Consider the following 22262-nt stretch of genomic DNA (forward strand, 5'->3'; position numbering starts at 1 on the left):
GGACTTGCCCAGTGTTTGATTAGGTAATGTTCAAATGTAACTTCAGGGGTAAATGGGTTAATACATAATTAGTATGCATATATAATATGTATACAATTCGCCATCATATGAGAGAGGAACACGTATTTAGACCAATCAAGCACTGGCTAATGCAAAATCGAATATTTCACCCACTTCTGAAACTAGTACAATACATATGTAAGTGTACACTCAAAAATAAATACAAATACATGTTAAACTTTTCATGATCAAGGCGAAGTTGAGAGGCTAAGAAAATACAAAATGAGTTGAGGTATACCCAGTGTATCAAACCTAGATCACATGATGCATGTCCGTAACTAATCACGTGATTATATCCATAACATATATAGTTTGACGCTAAAATCACGTGACCTACGACCGTAAGGATGTATTACTTTGATCATGTCACCCATGTAGTCACTCTTGCATAGTACTTTCAAAACCAAAACACTAAGTTCAGACATTTTTCCGGAAAAGATTAGATGTGAGTTAACCAGTCTGGTTAAGCGTCACTTGCCTCATTAATCAGGCTATTCCGTTTTTGTGTATTGCAGAGTTATCTTCTCCTGTGAGCAGGTATTGATTGTAAAGTCATTGCTTTGTATGAGAAAATTACGTCGTTTTCTCAAAAGATGATGACGTTACTCTCACAAACAAATGACGTAACAATCAATACCTGCTCACAAGAGCAGATAACTCTGCAATACGAAAAGACGGAATATAATTCTTCTAATCGTGTAAAGAGATATTGCAGCAGTGAAACAAACCGAAGATACACGAAACCATCAATAACAGCAGTGGCGGATCCAGNCGATCAGCAGCTAGTTCAGAGAACATTCTTTCAAAAGCCTTGTCAGTCTTACAATATGTAGATTCTTCCTTCATCATAAATAGGTCAAAGATAGTCAAAACTTACATTATTTTCAAATGATCATCGAGAGACAAAAACACAGAAATCATATTGGTTAATTTGAAGAAATTATAAAAAGTAACATTTAAAAATATATTTTTACGACTGAGCTAATCAGCTAACGACGATATATTCTATGAGAATACCGAATTGTGTGCAAACAAAACAACTGAAAGCCCGAAATTTGAATTCAAAGTCGATGAAACAATGGCAAAAAATAATTAACCCCCCCACCCCCCACCCAAAAAAAATATTGCAGCGAAACGGACATTTGAATACAGATCCGTTGAAAATATGGCAAAAATGTGCATCCTTCACATGGCTTATTATATATATAAGAACATTTAATATTCATTTCAGCTTCTGTTTTTTTTCTAAAAGCAATGAAATAACTAACAATGTAGAAAGACAACACATAACTCATAAGGACTATAACAAAGTTAGTAAAAGATAATAAAACCTACAGTCAAGACGAGAAAATGTGGGTCTTTCAAGAAAAAGTTATCACAATGTCAATTACTTTATAACAAAAAAGAAAGATGAAAATGCCATTCTTTTGTATTTGAATCACTTTCACGGATCCCCGTACCACTGCCAAAAACTGTACCTACCCACTGGACAGTGTGGTCCAGTATGACTACAGCTTTGATAAAACACTACTTAACTTCCGGAGTTCCGGAGAAAAACCGTACCATACTGGTAAATGCTGCACGTATAGGTCTCGAACCCGCGATTTACAGTAGACCCAGTACCAGGTAAACAGACCACGGTAAACTAAAGTACTTGGTGCCATGGTTAACGGTAACATAAAGGCTAATGGTAAGATGTATAGCACCTGATTACAATAGCACACATACCAGGTATTTTCTGCGAGTACCTAATATCCGCGTCGTTCAGGAGATATTGAAATGGTGAAAGAATATAATGGGAATTTCTGATCATATACCAAAAATACTACACACTTACATAAAAGCATTTACAATGAGTTTAAAATATGGAAATTGAAAATAGGGAAAATGAAAATAGGGCACATGAAAACAGGGAAATTTGATTTTGAACAATATCTTCCGAATTTGCATCACACATGAATATAGCCTGATCAAAGATACCTCTGAAAGTTGTATCTTACCAAAGACAACTCACAGTTTTCATAAAAACTATATATATTCACAGACATCTATAGGGACAATTTAATAAAGTTCAACAAAAAAGTACATTGTACATGGTTCAAACAGACATGCTTGGACAAAATTTCTCAAGCACTTTCTTGCATCTAGGTCCATTTGTTTTTTTAGAAAACGGGGTTGTAGATTTCCAGCTTTTGGAGTTCAAGTACCATTATACAGATCACACAGATTAAATAATTTAGCTTTTTACGATATATCTGAACAACACAGTACTCTCAAACAGTCCATTTGTAACAAAACTTTGAAATAGTCCTCCATAGAAAATTAATTAATTATTTGTTATTTATCCAAAAATTGTTAATTGTCTCCAGTCTATAATAATCAAGCACATTTCAAGTTATATTGAGCAAAGGTCAGAACTTCCCAATGGTACCTTTACTGTAAATATTCACGCTTTTCACGGTGAGTAAGTTAACACAAACATTTCCAAACGTGAACATTTTACCTTTTACAGTGTTTTATAGTACCTAGTGACTATTGTATAGCTCTGGCACCAACTCCTACACTTTTCTAAGCTTGTATGAACCAGATATATTAGACATATAGATATACATTTTGTATATCAGCATGGGTTTCTGTTTCATATTGGAATCATTTACACGATCATGGCAGGTGTTGGTCCAATTTCAATGTTAAACATTACTGTAAAAGTCCTTTTTTTGTTGTCCCTCATTTTTTCTGATTTCCAAAAACTGTGTCCCTGATTTTATGGATTTTCTAAAACTGTAAGTTTTTCAGGATCTATATTTGTGGATTTCAGGTCTACTGGCCATGACCCAGAGTGAAAGTAAGGATGAAAGAATTGGCTATTCATTTCATCGGGTTGTATTTCAAGAAAAAATTGTTTCATGAAAATCAAAAAAACACCAAAAAAGAAACATTTACAGTAATCTACTCTCATACAATATAATTAAGACATTAATCACATTAATGCTTAAATCTGGGTAAAGTTATATAAATTACATAAATATTAAATATTCAACACAAGTATACCATAAACATTAAATGATCAACTGAATTTGATATCATCTGTTTAAATACAGTTAAAAAGAATGTAACAGTCACATATTACGTGATAAAATAGTGCCCTTTATACACAAGTGCAGTTAAAGCAGAGTTTCAAACGCAATCAAGAACTAACTAGAACCAAAATACAGAGGCCAATTATAACACCTCCAAATCAAGTTCCCACCTGACCTGTAAACCATAGGCTAATGATGATACTCGCCCCCAAATCAAGTATCAGAACTACCAACCAGACTTATATCCTCCAAATTTAGGTATTTTTTACTGTTAGTAAAGATGGCTACATCAATGTCAGGGGCTAGTCTGTACCTATTTTATGAAATTTTCTTCTTAAAGTGGAAATTTTGCAGTGTGGAAATTCTTGTATTGCTTACATTGAGTAAAACCGTTAACAAATACCAACACATAACTGTTTATGAATAGATTATATAGATAATTGACAAACAGCATTTATAAATTTTAGAACCAATGCAAGATAAGATTTCCACACTGTCAACAGTTTAAAGAATGACAATGCAGACATTTCCACACTTTAGAATTTTCACTTTACAGTGAGTATACATTATCCTTTAATCACGACGTTTGCGATGTCACGACACTTTTCAATGGTTAATGACATTAACCATGCATTATTGGATTATAGACCATGCAGTTGCATGTATTATTTTAAAACGGACCAACAATCTTCCAAAAACCTTCCCCGTGAATGTAAACAGGCGAGCCGCAGGACTGTTATCAAGTTATCAATATTTAATGAGGGTACATGTATTTGAAGATTTGTTGGCAGATACACAAAAAGTTCCTACTAAACATTTGGAAAATGTCAAGCTCACGGTTAGAATATTCCGACAAACTTACCGCAACAGTCGGACATGAATTAGTGTTTGAAAATCTGTCAAATGCTGATTTCATGTGTTGATGAGCGATGACGATAGAGTGGTGTGTTTGATTGATTGAAATAAATATCTGGTATAAAATATGACATCAGTGTTAATTGTTTATTACATGTATATGTCGACCAAATGGTGCCTGAAAATGAAACATAACCAGGTTAAAGATACAAAATAGGACAACTGTAAACAGGGTTATGGCACGCAAAAGAACAGCCTAATTAAAATAATTATAGGTAAATTATTTGGTCACCTTGATTATCATTTAGGAGTATGAACACTTGAGGTAGACACGAAAAAGACTTTCATTACAATTTACTTGGTAGAATAGATATAATCAACATATGTTTGTATAGTATGGTGGAATCTTTAATAGGGATACAATATGTTGGAAAAATAATCAACTCAGGCCCCTTCATTATTTATTTTTTCAAACAGTTTCTCACCCTCATTATATATTCCACCATAATACATTTATTATTTCTTAAGTAACATGCATATTTCTGTTACTTTAGTAATTAAACACATACAAAAATGTAAGAGTTCAGGAATATTAATATCTACAGCACTAAATGGTAAATATAAACTTTGTAATAAAGCAAAATTAAAACAAGAGATGCCTAATGGGCCTGCTTTGCAAACCTGTGCTCAATGATATTGGTAATGTCTCTGTCGCCTTCAAAAAACGTCCAGTTCATATTCATTTTAGCAAATTAAAGTTGACAGCATGTGACAAGAACAGGTATGGAGGGTTTTAACACATTTGTCTTGTTACTTAAAAAGTGGGTCAGCTTCATGAATTTCAACCCTTTCACCACTGTAGACCATAATGGACTCATCCCAATAAATGCATGGTAGAGTCCACTAAAGTTACCCAGGGGTGAAAGGGTTAACAGACTTATATCCCAGCATGCTGCTTTGGGTCAAGGATATTCAATTGAACAAACTTGATAACATTTCATTAGTAGACCTGTTGAATATTCAGAATAAGTTGTGTAAATGTTTTTAAGGTATCTGATGCAAATATATTTAGGAGTAATCATTTTTAGAAAACAGTTGATGCTGGACAGACAGAGGATGGACTCTGTACCATGGTGTTCATTCATTTGCCCATCAAACAGTTGAGCTTAAAACTATTTAAGGGATTCAAAGTATTGAAAATTGAAAATGACTTATATCTCAAAGTCTCTGATGGTTTCTTAAAAGCATATAAAAAGTGCATCATTCAACAGTACTAATAATCACAAACAAAAACGTTTACTCTGGAATAATACCATCTTTGTGGAGACAGGCAGACACTGCAGGAGATGATTTCTTCAACTCGTTCACCCCTGAAGACACATTTGAACTCTTCCAATTCAAAGGTTGGAATAGTTCATTATGAAACTTCAGGGGTGAATGAGTTAAACCCAGGTTTGGCAACTTAGAATCTTACACCTCAGGTCAAGATTTTCCTATATCAAATCTGTGAATGGATATATAATGATCCTATTTACAAACTATATATCTTCGACTTCTGTCCTACAACAATAAAACAGACTGAACCTGAAAGTGAAACACCCCCACAATGCAACAGTGGACTAACCCTCAAAGTGATATACTCCCACAATGCAACAGTGGACTAACCCTCAAAGTGATATATCCCCACAATGCAACAGTGGACTAACTCTGAAAGTGATACACCTCCACAATGCAACAGTGGACTTACTCTGAAAGTGATATACCCCCACAATGCAACAGTGGACTAACCCTAAAAGTGATATACCCCACAATGCAACAGTGGACTAACTCTGAAAGTGATAACCCCTTGGCCTCACAATGCAACAGTGGACTTACTCTGAAAGTGATACACCCCCACAATGCAACAATATACTAACCCTGAAAGACGTCAACAGCAGAAATATAACAATTATTTTTAAAAACTCATTCTTATATTGATAAATATATATTAAATGATTTCACATGTATATCCATCACCATGGAGAACAATACAACAAAAAATACAAATATCCTCAAACTGCCATTTTCTTTCTTGGAACGGATATCATTGTCAACTTTTTTCTCCCTTTAAGAATGGTTATCTTTTAAGATAGCCATTTTTCTCATAAGGCCATTTTTTCTCTCTCTCTCTTTCTCTCTCACATAAAAAAGTAAATTTTCACTCTTATGTTTGTCATTACATCAACATTTTTCTCTCTCCAGAATGGTTATCAGCCATTTTCTGTCATAACATTTATCATTGAACCAAACATCCGATACAGAAAGTTAACCACCGAGTCATTTACTTTCATTAATGTATATAAAGTTGTCATTTTAAAAAGCCATTTTCTGTCTTGTGTTTGTCATTATCTTTCGTATCGTCTCTCGCACAGAACATTCATCATCAAGTTAATTTCTCTCGCCCAGAATATTCATCACTAAGTCAATTTTTCTCACCCAGAATATTTGTCATTATGTCAAATCCTCTCGCCCAGAATATTTGTCATTATGTCAAATCCTCTCGCCCAGAATATTTGTCATTATGTCAAATCCTCTCGCCCAGAATATTTGTCATTAAGTCAAGATCTCTCAACCAGAATATTTGTCATTAAATCAATTTCTCTCAAACAGAATATTTGTCATTAAATCAATTTCTCTCCTAGAATGTTTGTCATTAAGTCAAGTTTTCTCACCCAGAATATTTGTCATTAAGTCAAGTTCTCTCACCCAGAATATTTGTCATTAAATCAAGTTCTCTCAGCCAGAATATTTGTCATTAAATCAATTTCTCTCCTAGAATGTTTGTCATTATGTCAATTTCTCTCAAACAGAATATTCGTCATTAAGTCAAGTTCTCTCAAACAGAATGTTTGTCGTTCAATCAATTTCTCTCCTAGAATGTTTGTCATTAAATCAATTTCTCTCACGCTGAATATTTGTCATTAATGCATTCACCCCTGAGGACACATTTGAACTCCTCCAATTCCAAGGTTGGAATAGTCCATTATGAAACCTCAGGGGGTGTAATGTGCTCTCGCCCAGAATATTTGTTGTTATGGTAAGTCACCCATTCTCTCTCAATCTCTCTCAGAATGTTATCAATAATATGTCAAGGATTTCCTCAGATTGTTTTTTTGTTGAGACAGCCATTTGTACAAGCCTGGAATGCTAGAGTAATATGGAGAATACATAATAAATTTAGGCTTCCATGATTTTTTTCTCAAGTCAGCTGCTTACATACAGTGTTGATCACAGATAGGGTTGGCCAAACTTGACCAGTCATACACCGCTGACCACAGGGGAAAGTTTGTAGGAGTGGTCAAACTGCACCAGATGACCGCATGCTGACCTAATATGAAATGTATGTGAAGGTCAATGAAATGAAAGTCCAAGTGGTCAAGGTCACGTCCATTTGGGGTCATATTTTTGCCAGTCCTGCTTTGGAGCAAGATAAATTCTCTGTCCGTGGAAGATGAAGCTGACAACTCCTCTGTATGCCACACGGGGGACACCCGCCTGTAAGGAACCAAAATATATATCTACAGTTAATTATTTTATTAACAGAATACGGGCCTGTACCAAACAACAATATACATTTATAGGTGTTTTTTTTGCCTGTAACTGAACAATGATACATTATACATGTATACTTATATTTACTGTCCGTAACAGAACAATGATACTGTATACATGTATACTTATATTCATTTTCTTATTAATAGAACACCAGCCTGAAGGCAAACAAAAATATGCATATTTTTATATTGTTTTATTATTAGAACACCTGCCTGAAACAAACAATAATATACATTTTTATTTATTTTGAAAATCTGCCTGTAACAAAACAACAGTATGCATAAAGATTCCCCAACAAGTGATGGTTGGTGATCAGGCTTATCTAACTTGAGTAAGGCAATGTTCACATAGTAACAAATCGGAGAGTATACTCTATTGTCTACTTAAAATCCCTGTAAAGAATTATGTCATGTCCTCCAACTGACCTTGAAGTCGTCCATGATGCCAAGCTTCTTTGCCGTGGTCTTGTACTGATCCTTTGTGGTGTAAGTAACACGCAGTGCTTTAAGGTGTTTCTTACTGCCAGACATCACCTCGGCAACCGTCACCTCCGGCGTGTCATATACCTGACGGGTGAACCAGGGGTCATAGTTCTTCTATAACATATCAAAAGGTCAAAATTAACCATTATTAATTCTTGTTATACATAAATATAGAGGTCACTTTTCACAGTTCTTTTGTTATACACAAGCAAAGAAATTGCAGTAGCCAAGGTTCAAAATTCAAATTGGGGTCATATTTCACCAGGTCATTTATTTCCTGTAATATTTTAACACGCCCAGAGGTCATACTGTGAAATCAATATTTTTATTATTATATTATACTAAATTACTTAATTCTTGTAAAGTTAACTGTACATGCTAATAGTCAAATGATATATTAATGAGGAGAGGAGTCTTGTCCAGTATACCGGATTACAGTTGGTGTTAACTCATGGGAGTCTTAACTCATTCATTCCTGAAATTTCATAATGAACTATTCAAACTTTTTATTTGGAATAGTTCATATGTGTCTTCAGGGTTGAATGAGTTAAAAATAAGATAATATATATTAGGAGTTTGTACTTACTTTGCTGAGGTAGGATAAATCTTTCTTGGTGAATGCTACAAACTTGTCATTCAACTTGATGTGTTTTAAATGTTTCTCATAGAATAAACCCCTGTAAAACAATAATGTGGACTGTCTTAAGGATGTATGTTACCTGACTGATCTTCATTACTAGAGAGTTCCGAAACGTAACAAACTTGCAAATAACTTTTTTTATAGAAAATAAATTCGAGTTAATTGATAAATTATCAAATAAAGAAACACTGTATCCCTACATGTTATAAGGAACTGTTGTGTCCGCATTTGTATATATTTTTTTTTTTAATTCTGATGAAAATTTATTTAAAAAGCCTTCACTACTTACATGTTAACAACTGAGAACATTCTGTATATATATACTACATGAGCACTTTTGGATTTAACAGGAAACTTTGCACTAACTTGACCTTCAACCTTGAGATCAAGGTCACAGTGACCTTCTTACAGACCACTGCACACACCCCGGGGATGATGCAAGAACGTTTTTTTGAGTTTCATCAAGATATTCGTTTAGGTTACAGCTCAGACAAGATTATGTTGTAAGAGCGAAAAAATGCACAGCGAGATGGGGGTTCAAAACAGGACCCTCAAAACTCTAGACGGACACTCTACCAACTGAGCTACCTGGTCCCAATCGATTGACTCAGTCTAGTTCCGCTACATTCCTACTTCCTTTAACAAAGTCTTTGACCCCGAAGACACACGAGACCCTATACCACCTTCTATTTCTACTTCTAAATGGTACTGACCAACTTCAACAATTTGAAGATAAAATGTCAGACGAGGAGTGAAACATGGAAAGAGATTGTTTTTAAAAGATACGAGATGGTCTAATTTGCGTTTGAAAAGTGACGGTAGAGGGCTGATTTGAATAATTCCGTTGTGGGGCTCGAAATAATGTCAGGTGGGAGATTATTCCACTCGGGTATAGTTCGAGGGAAGAATGATGCCTTTCTGGTCTGGGTTTTTGAGTGGGGAATTTGATACGAAAACTGGTGGTTTGTTCAGGATTTTCTAACTGTAGGGATTAATCTGTCTGATTTTACGATAGCGACTTTCTGGTTTACAATGTTATAAAGCATGGTCAGACGAGCATCTCTACGTCTATCTACTAGAGGGTGCAGCTTTAGGTGGTCCAACATTTCTGACACACTGGAGGTACGATGGTTGTACCTGTGCTTATTGAGCACATAGCGCACTGCCCTTCCCTGGACCATTTCCAACTTGTCAATATTTGTTTGGGTGTGAGGGTCCCATACTGTACAGGCATACTCAAGTGGTGGTCGAACTAATGATTTGTATGCCTGTACTTTGGCTGATGTTGAGCCAGTTTTAAGATTTCGTCATAAAAAGCCTAGCGTAGAATTTGCTTTTGGGCAGGTAGTATTTATATGTGAATCCCATTTAAGGTCAGATGATAGTGTTACACCCAGATACCTTCCATGGGTATATTTGGTTAGGCACCAAATGTAGTAGGAGCAGAAAAATGCACAGCCAGACTGGGGTTCGAACATTGACCCTTCAAACTCTAGACGGACGCTCTACCAACTGAGTTACCTGGTGGCCAAAGATCGACCCAGTCTAGTTCTGCTACAATTATATTACAAGAAACAGTACTACATGACTTCCTTTAGTCAAAGGAGAGCTAAACACTATAATGATATGCATGACCTACTTGCTGACCCCCTTCTTGCCGAATGTACTTGTTCTACAGATCTCCGGTCGTATACAAACTCGCTCCTTCCTCTGGTCCTGGTAGCGCATCCAGTCGTCCCAAAACCTGTAACGATTATTAGCATTGTTTATATCCATTCGTCCCAAAAACTTTTTGATTCAATTAAAATAGTCACTTACCAACTGTTATCGTTATAGTGCCTAACATTACACTATTAACCCTTTCACCCCTATGAAACTTTAGAAAACTCTACCATGCATTGATCTGGATAAGTCCCTTATGGTATAAAATGGTGAAAGGTAATAATATAATTATTACTTACGCAATAGGCCACTTAGGGCCGAGCTCAAGCCAGATTTTCTTCTCCATCATCCAGCCAAGTCCAGGGAAGAAGTCGGACCTGTACAGTAGCTCTGACAAGACAAGCAAATCACAAAACTTGTTAATTAAAATAAGGTTACATTTTCATCCGTCACAGACTTGGGGAGATAATTTAACAGACAAAGGTTAATCACAGGACAGAATTATATACTTCTGACCTGGACCCCTTTCGTGTATCCGGTTCAACCGGTTTGTCTGTTTTTTAAATTTTAAATCTAACTTAAACCAGTAACTTGAACCAGTTGTCTGTTTTTGAATATAACATTTTGGGTATAAATCCTGGCAGACCTGCAAATGTTTATGCAAGCCTTGCAAGGCTTTGTCAAGGCTTTGTCAAGGCTCGCCTGAAAGCAGCACAAGATTACTATGTCAGGCTTTATTCCATAAACAAACAACTCTGGTCCAACCGGTTCAATCGTTTGGATTTTGATAAACGAAAGCGGCCCTGATCATACGTTTCTCACTCCTGGTTTGTCAGTGACTTGGCTCTGAATTGACCTCAACTTATCTTGATCATCAATGACCTATTACTTACAGGACCTCTCACTGACCTTGACCTACATATGTCGGTCATTGGTTTTATTCTTGGCTGGCTTTTCACTGACCTCAACTTATCTGGCTTTTCACTGACCTCAAAATATCTGGCTTTTCCTTGACCTTTAATTGTCTTACCTGGCTCATCCGACACCATGCCATTTTTCCCATTGTCATTCCAGGCTGACACGCACCACACTGAAGGGTCAGAGGTCAAAATTGGATAGGTTGCCGAAAAATACTCAAAAAAATCCGGTGCAATGTCAAGGTCATCTGTAACAATAAAGATTCAAAGATTAAACTTGGGAAGTGAAAATGTTCAGGCTATACTTGATATAACCTTGTTCAATGTATCAAAATGTTTGTTTTTGTCATACTGCTGAAATGTATATTTTAAAGAGTGTGAATATGTCGCAAAACGTGTCAATAGGTCACATAGACTATGAGTCTGTCAATATGTTAGTGACTTCCTGTTTTCACATAAGGATTGAATGGCATTTTTTCAATTTCATGCTGGTATGAACGCAAATCTTTTACATACATATACCATGAAGCCCGCTAGAATGCTGTCCAATCCCTATATATTTACATTCCAATTATTTAGTTATTACTGACCTAAACAAAGATGTTCCCTTATATTTTTGATATCTATATGTCTGTCATCAGTACAAACGAGATTCCTGGAGCAGCCTCATGTCACCAAATGGTTACCTCTAACGGTTGTCTCCTGTTAATCGAGGCAGGAGGAGAAACCTCAAAATGTTGCTGATCCAATTGCATTCATAGCCTTATGAATGTGTTTTCTTATGGTAAGGCTTATAGAGGAACTTTGAGTAGAGATTTAAATATACTGATGTTATTAAGAAACTTTAAAGTCACTCTTTTCTAAGCTTTCGGGCTTAGCCTTTCGTCAGGGATTAAATTATACTGATGTACATACGTAGTTAAGGTGGTAGTAGTGAAGCGTTTCTCACCTTCTACAATGATGACAGTGGAGTAATTAAACTTGAAGAAAACCTGGTCCAGCGCCCACTTGTAGTGACGAGCAATCTTATAGTAACCCACAAACTTCTTGTCCTTCTTATTCAGCTCAAAATTAGACTGGTTAGGATGCTGAAATCAACACAAGCATTCTAAGTTTAGGATTTGATATACAGAATATTTTGAAGAATAAGTATAAATTGATATTCTAATTTGAGTACAAAATTCAAAATCTTATCGCAGCTTTTCAGTTTCTCATTTCTTTGAGTTTATATATATATTGATAGCAAATTTTTAATTTGATAAAGTAGAAAAAGTATCTGCATGAGGTGATACTAGCCTTACATATTATGTTGTCTGATTTGACATATTTCTATATGACGTCATATACAGTCGCTCTTAAGGAGTCCTAACTCACCCTCATACTTACCTTTGATTATTATGATGTGTTGTGTTGGGTGATATATTTTTTGTAAAATGTCACATGCCACTTTGTAAGTGAGTCAGGACTAGCCCTCATACTAACCTTGATGTGATACTAACCTTGATGTGATACTAACCTTGATGTGTATGACATTGTCTGAAGTGACATATTTCTGTATGACGTCAGATGTGGGTTTGTTTGCACAATCCTGACTCACTATGATAGGGAATTGCTCTTTTGTAGTACGATGCCTAGAAACAATGATAAGAAATTGAAAAGTTATGCATAGATTTTAATCCTATATGTTTTGTTTCCTGTCTTTTCTTTAAAGGAGCTTTAACTAATCAATAAACAAATTCTGTGATATCTATACATATATGTTAAATTGCATGTAGGTTTGCTTGGTTTTCTATGCCAAGCCTTGAAGTCATAACAGTTGTTGTACTCTCAGCAGCAAAAAATAATAATTGAAGTTTGAACTTCTAAATTATGAGATTTAAATTTCTTATAGACCTACTGACATTTTGATCGACCAGACCTCATCCAAGAAAATGTTGCAGATCCAAGAACATTTAGTGTTAAATGAAATAAAGAAAATCTGTGTAATTTTAAAGGAAGATCACTACTATCACAGAGAACCTTTTCTCTCACTACTAAACCTATCATTGAACTAACCCTTTCACCACTGTAGACCATAATGGACTCATCCAGATCAATGCATGGTAGAGTCTACTAAAGTTACATAGGGTAAAAAGGGTTAAATACACCATAGGAAATGACTTCATAGACAACATGGTCTATGGAGTCAACGATTCCCATAGACCATGGTGTTTATCTATGGGTCTACCTTTACGTTCAAACACTGATTTTAAAGTAATTGTTGAAGTGATCAACATATTTGACACCGGGTTACCATGAAAAAAGGAAATGATATTTCATCTGAAAACATTTTATGATCCTACACCTCAGGTAGCTACTTGGCAAATATTATTATCCTAGGCATTCAGGAACTGTATAAGGCCACCAGGGTGCAATATATATTAAAATAACCTATTTTTAAGTAGTTTTGTACTGTATTATATAGCTGGTAATATTCGTGGGGAATTCAATTTTGCTGAAATGGCAGTCACCAAAGATAGCGCAAAATTAAATACCCTGCAAATATTTCTAGTATGGATAACATGATCTCTGTGATTATATATACAGACACAAAAAATAACTGTTAATTACCGATAAATGAAGATAATTCATTGAATTTAAAATCATATTTTATGTCATTTAAAAAACCCACTTATAAAATAAATCTTATCACCCAAATACAAAACGATCCTCATGAGCCCAACAATCTTGTTTTGATCCTGATAACAGCGAAACATTGGCCAGGGGAAGTTACACAACTTTATAGTATTTTGTCCATGTCTGTCAGCAGCTGGGTGGTTACACAACACTGTCTTGTAGTGTTATTATCCTCTACCTATTCTATACCAGCGGTGACAGGTCACTCACTTGATGAGCTGGTCCAGACTCCGACTGACAGTAACACGGTCACAGGCGATCATCAGTACTGGTAGCACCACTTTGCCGAGATTACTTCCGTCTCCTTTTCTGTCCGGTAGCACCATGGGACCTGGTTTATTTGGCATAGGATTCCTCTCTGTAACACAAACCACTAGTTATCAGTCTCATTTCACCTCAGATCCCTTCTCTCTTACGTAGGAGATTTTTCCTAATAATTTAAACAAGGTAAACTGTGCCATTAATGCCTGTGTGTCTCTCTAAAGAAGTGTTGTTCAGATTGTCAGCTAACCACTCTTAGAAAATTTTATTCAAAACGAAATTAAGTTAAATCCTTTATCATAAAATCATAAAAATAAGATATACTACGTTGTTGGATCTAACAGAACGACATCAATAATACATGTGTAAATATGTATAATACATGTGTATATATGTATAATACATGTGTATATATGTAAATCAATTTCATCAATACCTAGTCATTTACCTCTGACTATGACAAATCGATCATAACTTTCACCCCTTGTGACCTTGACACTTTCAGTTTTTCATTCCATACACTAACCTCTGTATGACCTGTACCCTTTGTGACCTTGACCTTTAGTGTTGAATAACATAGACTAACCTCTGTATGACCTCTAATCCTCGTGACCTCTAGTGTTTATTAACCTAGACTTATGTATGTATGATCTCTACCCCTTGTGACCTTGATCTTTAGTGTTTAGTAACCTAGACTAATATCTGTATGATCTCTACCCCTTGTGACCTTGACCTTTAGTGTTTAGCAACATAGACTAATGTCTGTATGATCTCTACCCCTTGTGACCTTTAGTGATTAGTAACCTAGACTAACGTCTGTATGATCTCTACCCCTTGTGACCTTGACTTTTAGTGTTTAGTAGCCTAGACTAATATCTGTATGATCTCTACCCCTTGTGACCCTGACCTTTAGTGTTTAGTAACATAGACTAACGTCTGTATGATCTCTACACCTTGTGACCTTGACCTTTAGTGTTTAGTAACCTAGACTAACGTCTGTATGATCTCTACCCCTTGTGACCTTTAGTGTTTAGTAACCTAGAATAACGTCTGTATGATCTCTACCCCTACTGACCTTGACCTTTAGTGTTCAGTAACCTAGACTAACGTCTGTATGACCTCTTCCCCCTTACAGTGTTTGATAACATATAGACTCTTCACCTCTGAATGACCTCTCACGCTCACCTGTTTCATTACGCAGACTTTGTAGCTTTGTTAGCAATGCCAGGTTCTGTCTCAGCTGGTTTTGGATGCCAATGTCCAAGATGTCCAGCTCCATGGAAGCGGGGATCAGCTGAAATGGAGGACAAATCAATACGATTCTATTAGAATCTAAAAAAAAACTCATATAAGAATAACTAACTCACAGAATGTGATATAAAACAACAATGAACTCAAAAATGTCATGTAAACAAGTAATGTTTGTCATTGTGAAATAGGAACACTGATCAGGTTTCATCAGAACTTGGTCAGATTGAACTAACCAGGATTCTGCCAGCTATTTGGAGAAAGGGCCCCTTAGCTATAATTGGGAAAATATCATCGACATTTAGCAAATATTGGGACATACCATCGGTGTTCCCACACATACATAGGTTGGGTGAAAAACCTAAAATGTGATTTTCAAAAAGTTTTCCTCTACCTGTTTCTTACAATAAAACATATAGCAATAAATAAACACATCAATTTCAGTGTTTTTTGGTTTATTCAGTTTCAAATTTTTGTTATTTATGTATTTTGAATGCTCCTTCATGGGCGGGTAATCCTTCAATGTTGCACATATAATGACCATTCCCGGGTGCCGTGACATCAGGACGTAGTACATGATGACGTTCCAGGACTTACCGTGACTTGGTCTTGTGACATTATTCTATGGTAAACTACATTAGCGCCAAACCCTCCCTAAAGACTAAAAGAGTGTGATAGTGTACCTTGTTTGCCGTTCTCGTGTGCCGTGACATCAGGACATAGTACATGACGACATTCCAGGACTTACCGTGACTTGGTGTGGTTGACATTATTCTGTGGTAAATCATTAGCACCAAACTCTCCCTGATAAGTGTGATATTGTACCTTGCCTGGGTGTTGTGATATTATTCTGTGGTAAATTACGTGTGATATTGTACCTTGCTCGCCTTTCTCGGGTGCCGTGACATCAGGACATAGTACATGACGACATTCCAGGACTTACCGTGACTTGGTGTGGTTGACATTATTCTGTGGTAAATCATTAGCACCAAACCCTCCCTGATAAGTGTGATATTGTACCTTGCCTGGGTGTTGTGACATTATTCTGTGGTAAATTACGTGTGATATTGTTCCTTGCTCGTCGTTCTCGGGTGCCGTGACATCAGGACGTAGTACATGACGACGCTACATTACTTACCGTGACTTAGTGTGGTGAAATTATTCTGTGGTAAATCATTAGCACCAAACCCTCCCTGATAAGTGTGATAGTGTACCTTGCCTGGGTGTTGTGACATTATTCTGTGGTAAATTACGTGTGATATTTTACCTTGCTCGCCTTTCTCGGGTGCCGTGACATCAGGACGTAGTACATGATGACGTTCCAGGACTTACCGTGACTTGGTGTGGTTGACATTATTCTGTGGTAAACTACATTAGCACCAAACCCTCCCTGATAAGTGTGATATTGTACCTTGCTCGCCTTTCTCGAGTGCCGTGACATCAGGACGTAGTACATGACGATGTTCCAGGACTTACCGTGACTTGGTGTGGTTGACATTATTCTGTGGTAAACTACATTAGCACCAAACCCTCCCTAAAGAGTGTGATATTGTACCTTGCTCGCCTTTCTCGGGTGCCGTGACATCAGGACGTAGTACATGTCGACATTCCAGGACTTACCGTGTCTTGGTGTTGTGACATTATTCTGTGGTAAACTACATTAGCACCAAACCCTTCCTGATAAGTGTGATATTGTACCTTGCCTGGGTGTTGTGACATTATTCTGTGGTAAATTACGTGTGATATTGTACCTTGCTCGCCGTTCTCGGGTGCCGTGACATCAGGACATAGTACATGATGACGTTCCAGGACAGAAACACGCCCACCACTACACACACCACGTATTTATGCCTCAGCATCCTCACGATCGTTTACACCAGGAATCACATCTTGACTGAAGCGAATTATTTTTTCCAGTTCTTATTTTGTATAATTATTGTTATTGATTTCTGACATTTTATTTCACTGTTCTACATGGTAAGTATAAACAAACAAAATCCTTCCATTGGATGCTTGTCAGGAAAATCTGTTCCACCTGAAGTTGAAGAAAACAAAGTCTGATTATACTTAATGAATAACAGTTACCTGAAGAATATATTGCTACCTAATTTAATACCTGTTATTCATGCTATGTAACAAAATAGGTCAGTGTGTTATGTAACAGGTACTATAGGTCAGTGTGTTATGTAACAGGTACTATAGGTCAGTGTGTTATGTAACAGGTACTATAGGTCAGTGTGTTATGTAACAGGTACTATAGGTCAGTGTGTTATGTAACAGGTACTATAGGTCAGTGTGTTATGTAACAGGTACTATAGGTCAGTGTGTTATGTAACAGGTACTATAGGTCAGTGTGTTATGTAACAGGTACTATAGGTCAGTGTGTTATGTAACAGGTACTATAGGTCAGTGTGTTATGTAACAGGTACTATAGGTCAGTGTGTTATGTAACAGGTACTATAGGTCAGTGTGTTATGTAACAGGTACTATAGGTCAGTGTGTTATGTAACAGGTACTATAGGTCAGTGTGTTATGTAACAGGTACTATAGGTCAGTGTGTTATGTAACAGGTACTATAGGTCAGTGTGTTATGTAACAGGTACTATAGGTCAGTGTGTTATGTAACAGGTACTATAGGTCAGTGTGTTATGTAACAGGTACTATAGGTCAGTGTGTTATGTAACAGGTACTATAGGTCAGTGTGTTATGTAACAGGTACTATAGGTCAGTGTGTTATGTAACAGGTACTATAGGTCAGTGTGTTATGTAACAGGTACTATAGGTCAGTGTGTTATGTAACAGGTACTATAGGTCAGTGTGTTATGTAACAGGTACTATAGGTCAGTGTGTTATGTAACAGGTACTATAGGTCAGCGTGTTATGTAACAGGTACTATAGGTCAGCGTGTTATGTAACAGGTACTATAGGTCAGCGTGTTATGTAACAGGTACTATAGGTCAGTGTGTTATGTAACAGGTACTATAGGTCAGTGTGTTATGTAACAGGTACTATAGGTCAGTGTGTTATGTAACAGGTACTATAGGTCAGTGTGTTATGTAACAGGTACTATAGGTCAGTGTGTTATGTAACAGGTACTATAGGTCAGTGTGTTATGTAACAGGTACTATAGGTCAGTGTGTTATGTAACAGGTACTATAGGTCAGTGTGTTATGTAACAGGTACTATAGGTCAGTGTGTTATGTAACAGGTACTATAGGTCAGTGTGTTATGTAACAGGTACTATAGGTCAGTGTGTTATGTAACAGGTACTATAGGTCAGTGTGTTATGTAACAGGTACTATAGGTCAGTGTGTTATGTAACAGGTACTATAGGTCAGTGTGTTATGTAACAGGTACTATAGGTCAGTGTGTTATGTAACAGGTACTATAGGTCAGTGTGTTATGTAACAGGTACTATAGGTCAGTGTGTTATGTAACAGGTACTATAGGTCAGTGTGTTATGTAACAGGTACTATAGGTCAGTGTGTTATGTAACAGGTACTATAGGTCAGTGTGTTATGTAACAGGTACTATAGGTCAGTGTGTTATGTAACAGGTACTATAGGTCAGTGTGTTATGTAACAGGTACTATAGGTCAGTGTGTTATGTAACAGGTACTATAGGTCAGTGTGTTATGTAACAGGTACTATAGGTCAGTGTGTTATGTAACAGGTACTATAGGTCAGTGTGTTATGTAACAGGTACTATAGGTCAGTGTGTTATGTAACAGGTACTATAGGTCAGTGTGTTATGTAACAGGTACTATAGGTCAGTGTGTTATGTAACAGGTACTATAGGTCAGTGTGTTATGTAACAGGTACTATAGGTCAGTGTGTTATGTAACAGGTACTATAGGTCAGTGTGTTATGTAACAGGTACTATAGGTCAGTGTGTTATGTAACAGGTACTATAGGTCAGTGTGTTATGTAACAGGTACTATAGGTCAGCGTGTTATGTAACAGGTACTATAGGTCAGCGTGTTATGTAACAGGTACTATAGGTCAGCGTGTTATGTAACAGGTACTATAGGTCAGTGTGTTATGTAACAGGTACTATAGGTCAGTGTGTTATGTAACAGGTACTATAGGTCAGTGTGTTATGTAACAGGTACTATAGGTCAGTGTGTTATGTAACAGGTACTATAGGTCAGTGTGTTATGTAACAGGTACTATAGGTCAGTGTGTTATGTAACAGGTACTATAGGTCAGCGTGTTATGTAACAGGTACTATAGGTCAGCGTGTTATGTAACAGGTACTATAGGTCAGCGTGTTATGTAACAGGTACTATAGGTCAGTGTGTTATGTAACAGGTACTATAGGTCAGTGTGTTATGTAACAGGTACTATAGGTCAGTGTGTTATGTAACAGGTACTATAGGTCAGTGTGTTATGTAACAGGTACTATAGGTCAGTGTGTTATGTAACAGGTACTATAGGTCAGTGTGTTATGTAACAGGTACTATAGGTCAGTGTGTTATGTAACAGGTACTATAGGTCAGTGTGTTATGTAACAGGTACTATAGGTCAGTGTGTTATGTAACAGGTACTATAGGTCAGTGTGTTATGTAACAGGTACTATAGGTCAGTGTGTTATGTAACAGGTACTATAGGTCAGCGTGTTATGTAACAGGTACTATAGGTCAGCGTGTTATGTGACAGGTACTATAGGTCAGTGTGTTATGTAACAGGTACTATAGGTCAGCGTGTTATGTAACAGCTAGTACCCTTAAGGATCCCTGTCCAGCTGCACTTTGTTTTTTCGTACATTCTAATTAAGTAACCATTCCTAAAATTCATTTTGAATATATCAGGTAACTGTAGCACAGTTAGGCCAAGACACATTTGTTGAGATGATAGCTCAGTGGATAAGAACAACAGTATACAAATTTGAAGTCGGGGGGTTCAAATCCTTGTCTGGCCATGCTGATTTTCACACTCAGAACACTATTCATTATTGATACTTATTGCTGAAATCTACTAGTCCAGGACTAGCGGACTAGTGTTAGTGTGGAACCCTGCTGGCAAGCTAGAATTCCAATGATGCAGTATAAGCATCCTCGGGAAAAGATTCTTAAGTTGAGTTAAGTTAAGAATCTTCCCCTCGGGTTGAGATTCTCCTATCTCACCCCCAAGGGGGTGAAAGATTCTATCAATCTTATACTGCATCATTGGAATTCTAGCTTGCCAGCAGGGTTCCACACTAACACTAGTCCGCTAGTCCTGGACTAGTAGATTTCAGCAACATCTAGTGAATCACTTTACCTAACTGGTCCTCTGGACTTGTGAAAAATATGATTATAAAATAAGAATACTCCTTTTTAAAATTTAGAAAACTGCTTAAAAGTTAAAATAAGATATATTGCAGAATAATTGTTAATTGTGGGGGGAGGTCACTGTCACTACAAGGGAGAGGGTCTGCAGTTGTATGTCACTTGAACATAAAAAAAAACAATTTTTTCATATCAAAGAGGATGTTATATGCCTTTGTCACTCTAAAGGGGGAGGGGCAGGGATATTGTCCTTTAAAGGGGTGGGGCAGGGGCATAGTCATGTTACAGGGGGAGGGACAGCTTTTTCACATTATGCAGAAGGTAAAAGTCAATGTCACTTTCCAGGGGAGCAGGGGATATTTGTCCCTTGACTTGTGGGCGGGGTTAGGTTTTCGATTGTCATTTTAACTGTTCGACATAACATACGAACTATTTTCTAACCAATTTTACCGAGCCGGTTGTTACAACTGATAAACCGTCTACAAACATAGCCATGACAGTAAACCCAACCACAAATCTTTTATCTCCTGTATCTCCTTTTGAGATCCGGGATCCAACACGCACCATAGCATGTACCGGTAATCGGTATACGTGTTGTATCTCGGAGGGGAGGTAATCTTATAAAATCCGACATGGATACAGTCAGCTTTACACACCTCGCCAAACTCTGAATGTACATTTAGCATGCACAACATCTGTGTATAAATACGTCGAGTGGCATATTTACCTGATGGGTGGCTAAGCGTAGCTATCCAAAAGCTAATGAGAGGGATGGACGACAGACGACACACATCCCCTTGTCCATGTTGGCAAAACACAGCTAATCTCGGTCTTCCTTGCGTTTTTACCATACGCCAGGGTGGTAGGTAAATCTTGTACCCCGTTCCCGGACCCGGACTGAACCCCGTACCGGGAATATAAAGATATTTTAATATCTCATTAACGCGATGGTTTATAATTTTTATAAAAATATAGGATAATTTCAAACATTATTTTCTAAATGTGACAATTACAAAAATGTTTATTTATTATCTAATAATTTAGAAATCGACGATAATGTGTTTTTCAAGGGGGTAAAACTTGTACGCCGCAGTCAACCGTGAAAATCACGGTTTTTCACATATAACTAGAAATTTAGGGAAAATTAACATGTTATTTTCAGATATATAGAAGAAAATACCTTACTGTTGATAATTATGTAAGTTTCGTTGAAATAAACAACATATTTCACATGAAATTCTGACTTTGTTGTGATCGCGGGCGAGGATCGCAGGTGTTTTAATTTGTTTCCTCCCGTACCCGTACTAAGGGGACATAACTTCGTCAAGACTCGTGCTAAATATGCATAATATGTAAAAACCTCCACCGCCATCATCATATGGGGAAAATAGAAAAGTTTTAAAAAACAGTATTACCAAATGTGCAACAACAGAAAAACGGGGTTGACTGTGGGGTTTTTGCTATTGCTAACTTGGTAGAATTTTGTTTCAATGGGTTTAACGGGAGTGAAGAGTTAGA

At 36.8% G+C, this 22262-nt stretch overlaps 1 protein-coding gene across 2 annotated transcripts; it reads right to left on the reverse strand.

Annotated features, from left to right (window-relative positions):
- Positions 1 to 838: 838 nt before the first annotated feature.
- On the reverse strand, positions 839 to 21584 carry LOC110446576 (alpha-1,3-mannosyl-glycoprotein 2-beta-N-acetylglucosaminyltransferase-like). Of its 2 annotated transcripts, XM_021491785.1 has the most exons (12): positions 21472 to 21584; positions 17227 to 17510; positions 15413 to 15521; positions 14177 to 14324; positions 12807 to 12921; positions 12240 to 12378; positions 11404 to 11538; positions 10673 to 10763; positions 10351 to 10455; positions 8658 to 8748; positions 8015 to 8185; positions 839 to 7529 (listed from the first exon to the last, which is right to left on the reverse strand). In XM_021491785.1, the coding sequence occupies exons 2-12, from the start codon at positions 17332 to 17334 to the stop codon at positions 7416 to 7418; spliced, it is 1326 nt and encodes a 441-aa protein (XP_021347460.1). In that variant the 5' UTR covers positions 17335 to 17510; positions 21472 to 21584; the 3' UTR covers positions 839 to 7415. The 2 variants fall into 2 exon arrangements, with proteins under 2 accessions (XP_021347460.1, XP_021347461.1); XM_021491786.1 differs by lacking the exons at positions 17227 to 17510; positions 21472 to 21584 and adding an exon at positions 16743 to 16856.
- Positions 21585 to 22262: the final 678 nt, after the last annotated feature.

This window comes from Mizuhopecten yessoensis, unplaced genomic scaffold (genome assembly GCF_002113885.1).
Source record: "Mizuhopecten yessoensis strain PY_sf001 unplaced genomic scaffold, ASM211388v2 scaffold2805, whole genome shotgun sequence".
In the NCBI taxonomy this organism is placed as follows: domain Eukaryota; kingdom Metazoa; phylum Mollusca; class Bivalvia; order Pectinida; family Pectinidae; genus Mizuhopecten; species Mizuhopecten yessoensis.